The sequence below is a fragment of the Triticum aestivum genome, chromosome 2B (assembly GCF_018294505.1).
Source record: "Triticum aestivum cultivar Chinese Spring chromosome 2B, IWGSC CS RefSeq v2.1, whole genome shotgun sequence".
Taxonomy (NCBI): Eukaryota; Viridiplantae; Streptophyta; class Magnoliopsida; order Poales; family Poaceae; genus Triticum; species Triticum aestivum.
The window spans coordinates 81,747,000-81,753,923 of record NC_057798.1 but is presented as its reverse complement, the minus strand read 5'-3'; the positions used below and the strand labels follow the sequence as shown (position 1 = coordinate 81,753,923).

At 52.4% G+C, this 6,924-nt stretch overlaps 1 protein-coding gene across 1 annotated transcript; it reads right to left on the bottom strand.

Annotated features, from left to right (window-relative positions):
- Positions 1-5,717: 5,717 nt before the first annotated feature.
- On the bottom strand, positions 5,718-6,924 carry LOC123040555 (transcription factor bHLH147-like). The gene has a single exon (XM_044463364.1). It carries the CDS (start codon positions 6,760-6,762, stop codon positions 6,157-6,159), a length of 606 nt encoding a protein of 201 aa, XP_044319299.1. The 5' UTR covers positions 6,763-6,924; the 3' UTR covers positions 5,718-6,156.

The following is a 6,924-nucleotide window of genomic DNA, read 5'->3' as shown; positions in this document are numbered from 1 at the left end:
ACTCTTCCGTTCCCGTACGGCCTCGAGATTGCAAACTGCGAAACACGAGTCACTGGTCCATGGCAGTAGCTACTAGCTAGTGTTTTCAAGCTCCACGACAAAATAAAAATATGATGATTTCGCGTCCTCGACATGGAGTACGTGATAAACGGCGTCATAATTAGGGCCGTAGTACACGTACTGGTACTCTACAACGGTACAACCGATCGACTGGCGTCGCTTCCCGGCAGCATCCATCAGCCGTAACCCCGTCAGTACCATGTCCAAGTCTCCGTGCAGCGATGTCACATCGCCCTCGCGCACGTAATAAATACTACTCCCCTCCGACTTTTTAGAGATACCAATATGGATTACTACAAAACAAAAATGAGTGATTCTATACTCTAAAATATGTTTATATACATCCATATGTGGTTCATATTAAAATCTCTAAGTACTTTCTTCTATCTATATTAAATGTCGCTGATTTAGTAGTACTAGGAAAATTGCCGTGCGTTGCAACGGGAGAAAACATCCCTGCACCCCACTTGTGACAGAAAACATTGTAAATAAAATTTGAGATCTTTCCAATTGCCAGACATAACAAATTAAAATTCTTTCAGTGCACATATTCCGCAAAGCAATTAAAGTGAAGCTTAACATTTCAACTCTACAAGATCCCTATACATGCAGAATAGAACACTTACTTTGGCATTGTGGCCAGCTCATTCTACAAACAATCTGTTTGTCCCAGGTTCAATCGCAGTTTAGACATTACTTGCGGTCTAGGCTCGGCTGCCGCAAGCGCGCCCGCGAGCTCGCCCCCGTGCCAGCCAAGGCCACCTTCGACGACTTCCTGTATGTCGTGCTCTCGAACGCCCGCCGTGACGCCAGGGTTGTTTTTGCAAAAACAAAAAGTTATCTCATCAGGAACACACTTAACATAGGATTGCGGGTTAATTTCTCTGAAACGGAGGGACTTTTGCGCAAAAATGCCGATGACGTATGACATAAACCCAATTTTCTTTATTATTAGGTAAAGATATGGATCAAAGGGAGTAGTAAGATAACATGCGCCTATCACCGAAAGATGATTTGTAGCACATGTGTGCTTCACACCCCTATATGAACTCTATGTTTAAAAAAATACTCCCTCCGTCCGAAAATACTTGTCATCAAAATGGATAAAAGGAAATGTATCTAGACGTATTTTAGTTCTAGATACATCTCTTTTTATCCATTTTGATGACAAGTATTTTCGGACGGAGCGAGTACCGGGATTTTTTTTAAAAAAAATTGGGGTTTGGGATATGAAACATGGATGTCCAATATACTTTTGTGTGAAATTTTGTGAAAAAAAAGGAAATGTATCCGTGGCAGAAAAGACAAAAAAAATATGTATAGAAAAAACGGTTTGGATGGATTTTAGTTCAGACTGCATTTTCTTCGTCACAGATACATTTCCCGGTATTTTTCTATGAAACTTCATAAGGGGGTAGATTGGGTACCCAAGATTTGAAACTTTTTCTGAATTTCCCAGGTGCTCTTGTGAATTTCCCGCCTATCACCTGTCTATAATAGTAGTAAAAAGGGAAAAAAACATACAAAAAACGCTTCGCTCAGCTCCCGACCCAGGCGACTTAGGTTTTCCTCCTGCCTCCCGCCGGCGCCGCCGCAGATCGCCTAGTCTCTGTGGCCTTCGGGTCATGGAGGCGGGGTGGATCTCGGCCCTTGTCGGTGGGAGGGCTCTGTCCCTTGTTTTGAGGGGTTTGTTCTCTGTTTTTAGGGTTAAGATTTGTTGGGGCGGCGCTCAGGTGGTGGCGGCGGCGCCTCATGCAATAAAGTCTCCCCGGCTTCAACCAAATCTCGGCGGCAACGTCGAGAGGCTCGTGGGAGTGGTGTGGTCTTCAAGGATTTCGTCTGTCTGTGGGAATCTTTAGATCGTCATGGAGCTTGATCGGCAGTTCATCCTTCTTCTTCGTCTCCGGGACGGATGTGGTCTTCTTGACCCGTTCGGCGACTTCCCGTCGGCAACCAACAACGTCAAGCCGACTCAGGGAGGAGCGGCAGCGGCGGCGCGCCGTCAACACGATCTGGAGGTTGAAGATGAAGGGCTTCTCAGGAATCTCGTTGTAATTTTCATTTTTCTTGGGGTGCTTTGTACTGTTCGTTGTTTCTTTTAATGTCAGAGTCCTATTCGCAAAAAAAAAGGAAAAAAATGAGTCAGAAGCCGAAGCCATGCATCCTCACACGACATTTTCTTCTGTTGCGAAAGGGTCAAAATAATTAACCGCCCGTAATGAGCCACCTAATCAAGGAGAAACTAACCAAGATGTGGATATACATGGCCAGATCCCTACCGGCTCGACCATATGTAGCTTCGCCACTAAGACTTGCACTTTCCTGCTAGCTACACGAACGAGCACGGATCATGGCATCGGCGAGGGAGGGAGGGAGCGTGCGTGCACCGCACCGGCCGGTTCGTCCGTTTTTCGGGTGGTGCGGCGGGAGGCCACGTACGTCGGCCGGCGGCAAAGCACCGCGCGTTTCCAGCCGGGCCCCTCCATAGCCCGGGGTCGTTATCGGCGCACGTTGTGGGCTCTGCTGCATGCTGCTGCATGCCTCTTGACTTTCTTTCCCTCTCCTTCCCGCCCGTCCTCTTCCGCGCTCTGTTTTGTCATGGAAACGAACGAACATCCTCAGGCGAGGGCACGCGCCACGGCCCCACACGGCAGTGACAGAAAGAGCGGCAAGAAGTAAAGGCGAGAGACAGTGCCACGCCGACGGACCTGGGCAGGGAAGGTAACGGAAAGAGAGGAGAGACACGACATGCCCTGCACTGCCCTGGCCTGGCCTGGCCTGGACCCCATGCATGTGAGCGTTCCACATGCATGCATGGGGTACGTACCACCACCTTGGACGAATTTCTAAATTTCTTTTGGAGGCATGCAGCAAAGGCGGCATGGTCTATGGGCCATCTTTCACTCATGTTGCGTTGGATGTTGCACGGTTTGAGGCTCTGAGGACAGGCACGTCGACAGTAGAAATCTTGCAAAGATACATCACGTACTGGAGCGTCCCAGCATGTGTGGAGTGGAGCATGTGTATGTACAACTGCCCTTGCAGGAGCAGTTTGCGTGGAGGAACGAAATCTTGGAGGTGAGAAAACAGTTTCCTTTTGTGAGCCGAACTACTGGTGGGCGCCAGCCTCCTATATGTGAGCGTTCTTCCATCTTGCTTGCTGTTCAAACTTTCCACCATTTCGGTAATGTTGTCTGAGATAAACTATGCCTTCTTCTACCTACGGGTAAAAAAAAATTCTTCGTAAAAACGCAGAGACCTTACGTCTCAAGCCTTTGCATCCACAATGCCGGGTTTTTCGAAGAAAAAAATGCGGTTCTCCCAATGTTGAGTGAAGTACATTGTAAGTCGCTGGACTATTTAAGGGGGTATCACGCAGGTCCGTAAACTATAAAAATCGTCATCCAGGTCCTTAATAGTGTGTTTTGTTGAAGGGGTAGATATGAGTGGGTTGGGTTGGGACCATCTAGATTTTATGAATGGGATGGTTCAGTTTTGGTGTTTGGTTAAGATGAGTGGGATGAACCCATTTCCTGTTGTGTTGAAGGGATAAAGGTGGCTTGGATGTGGTCCTCACATAAAATAATCACAAGACATAGAGACAGCATGACATAAAATAATCTTGTGAGACTGGACCGCACGGTTCGACCAATTTCTGGGGTGGGATGGTTCAATTTCTTCAGAGCATATTCCAGTTTTTTGGTTGGAATCGTTCAAGTGCGTTAACCAAACAACTGTTTTTTTTGGTACCGTCCCAACCCATCCTGGATGACCCCTTCAACCAAACCGGGCCTGACCAATTCAACACTAGAATATATAATTCGAGGGCCTATATTTGCCTAGCATGACACACTTGTTACACTTCAAGCACCTACGTGACACCACTAAAATAGTTCAGGGACCAACTATGCCTCACTCCTCAATGTCGAAGATGGTCGTGTTATGGTGCTTTTGATCCGCCATGCCGAGAACATGATCACTAGCTGGTGTGGTGCCCTTCTCATCACTGGAAGATGATGGTATGGTGCCGCCACTTGAGGAGCTCTTCTTCAACGACCAAAGGCCGTGCGGTAGACCAGGTCCACGAGAGCAACTCATGCCATTAAGGGCGTGAGAAAGAGTAACTTGCGATGATCGGCGTGTAGGATCATGTACCTCCTCATACATATATTTTTCGCAAACACGCAAGAGAAATTGTGTGCCTTATATATTAAGAGGGGAAGAGAATACAACACGATGTACAACCGGCTCTGCGAACATGTCATGTACCTCCTCATGGCATGTGTTCATAACGGCTGCACTATTTGCCTCGGCATGAGAGGGTGAACATATAGGTAGTTTGCCTGAATTGTTATTTTTGCCATGTTGGCACTGTGGATTGTGGAAGGAGGATTAAGATGGAAAGCTATCTACTATAGCTAGGCAGCAAGAACGGTCTGGACGGTTGTTGCTGGTCGCTGTCGTTCGTCACACACGCTTTTAAATTGCGCGTACATGTGCTGATCGAGCCATCGAGGCATCGAACTTCAAGAAATACGGACGTGGTGACTGCTCACCCCGGCGACCGAGGACCGGTGACGACTGCTCACTTCGGCGACCGAAGACCGGAATCTCCGTCGAATTAATTCGAGGTGGAGCGAGGCAGCTGCATGAACCGTACGTACGTGTTGAACGAGTCGCGACACATATCCATCATCTCTCACGGGGACTGCACCACACCGACGCCAGAACCGATAAAAGTTAGCGGTACTGGTACATTCGATTTTTTTCCTCAAGGGATCTACTAACGCTGTCAGATAACCTGCTTAATAATAGTAAGAGTAACTGGTAAAAAGTAGTGATAACTTGCCTGAACAAACCGTGCACTAGGTGCGGATCCCGACGAGTAGGTTCAAAAACATGCATCCACATCCATCATCCATGCGTGGTACGTTACGTACGACTAGTTGACAAACACGCGATGGGCTAGCTACATCTGCTCCTACATCTGTGCGTCTCTCTTGTCACGCAAGTACGCGGTGAGCATGTCAAACGTACGCGCCCGCACTGTGCCGCGCACACGGCCTGTCGCGCATGGCATGCACGCGACCCGCTCTCGGCGGGAAGCTAGCCATGTCGTCGTATGCGCGCGCCAATCGCACGGCGACGTGGATCAGGGCCGTCCATCCCTACCACGCGTACGGGCCACGTGAGGCGCAGCCAGCCATAGCACTGCGGGTGGGCCGTGGAGAGGCCCCGGGGGACCCGCGCGACAGCGAAGCCACCACGCCGCATGTGCGGCTGCCCCAGCGGGCCCGCCCGACGCACGTTGTGGGCCCGCGGGCGGACGGAGGCGAGCTGCCCTTGTCGCGTAGCCGAGCGGTATACCTCAACGTATCTCTACATCGAACGTCTGTATTTCTACAAGTTTACTGCACAAAAAAAAGAGTGCCTGCAAAAAAAAGAAGAGCGCGCGACACCTGACAGGCGGCCTCGGCCCCGCGCCATGAGTGCCTGCCGCCGGGCCCGGCCGGTCAGAGGTGTCACGTGTTATTTAATCCTCCCACATGGGGAATTATCGCGTGGCCCGTTCGTCGTTACGGGCGGCCGGCCACCGTACAAAGCTCGTCTCGATTAGGTCAAGGGAAAAGATTAAAAAAATCTTGCGAAAGATTAACGTTGCACTTGTCTTTCTGACAAAAAATAAATAAATTAATTAACATTGCACTTTGCTTGTCAAACCAAAGCACTGACAGTCTGACACCAACATTGTCAAAAATAACGGCGATCTCGTGCTTGCTGATGAGAACACAACACTCCGGAAATATAGTACTGAAAATCTCTCTCATGCATTTACGGATTTAGCTTAGCAGACACACCCCCAAACCAAAACACTAACAAGAATCTACAAATGAGCGGCTACTGTTTCTTCTTCTTCTTCCTAGCATGCACGCGGCCGGCCGGGTTGACAATCGCCGGCGTGGCGTGGCGTGGCGTCGATTCATCGTCACACACTGGAGCGGCACGGCACGGGGAGGAAAATGTACATGCGCCGACGCGCGGGGCAATTCGCGGGGGATGTTGGGGTTGAGGCGGCCGGATGGATGGGTGGACGGATCACGGCGGCGGGGAGACGGCGGAGAGAGCCTGCGCGAGCGCCGCCATGGCGCGCACCTGCATCTCCAGCGCGGCGATGTAGTCGGACGCCTCGGACAGGAGCGCCGGGAACGGCAGCTTCCGGCACCCCGGCACCAGCCGCCCCAGCGCCTTCGCCTTCCTCGCCAGCGCCGGCGCGGAGGAGGAGGTGGTCGAGCCGGAGGAGGACGCGCCCGGCGAAGCGCGCCGTGGCAGAGCAGGTGCAGGGGATGGTGCCGGAGCGTGGAGGCGCACGCGGTGCACGCGGTGAGCGCGGCGAGAGGCGAGGATGGCGCGGCTCCAGCGGGAGCGGCCGCGGGCGGCGACGGCGAGCGCGCGGTCGGCCGCTTCGCGCACCTGGCGTGCCGGGGACGGGGAGTGGGCGACGCCGCCCCCGGCGCGCACGAGGCGGAGCGCGTCGAGCAGCCTGGTGGAGTAGATCTCGTGCTCCCGCCGCGTCCGCCACTTGGGCGTCCTCTCCGCCTCCGCCTCCGTCCCCGCCTCGCCAACGGCGCCCCGCTTGCGCTTGCGGTCCCGCTCGTCCGCCGCCGCCGACGCCGTGGTGGAGGTCGAGGAGGAGGGCGCCATCGTGGCCGGCCGGGGGAGAGAGCGCGAGCTGGGGCGGCTGGCTTGCTCTGTTGTTGCGCGCGCGCTGCGCACTAGTCGTGGGCTGGCGCTCTGGTCTCGATGGACGATGGCTTTGCAAGTCAGATGCAGGGGCTGGGTGGGATGAGTGGGAGGGAGGGAGCT

Bases quoted from the DNA above. Each gene is read 5' to 3' on its own strand.
- LOC123040555 (XM_044463364.1), bottom strand. From the start codon at position 6,762: ATGGCGCCCTCCTCCTCGACCTCCACCACGGCGTCGGCGGCGGCGGAC.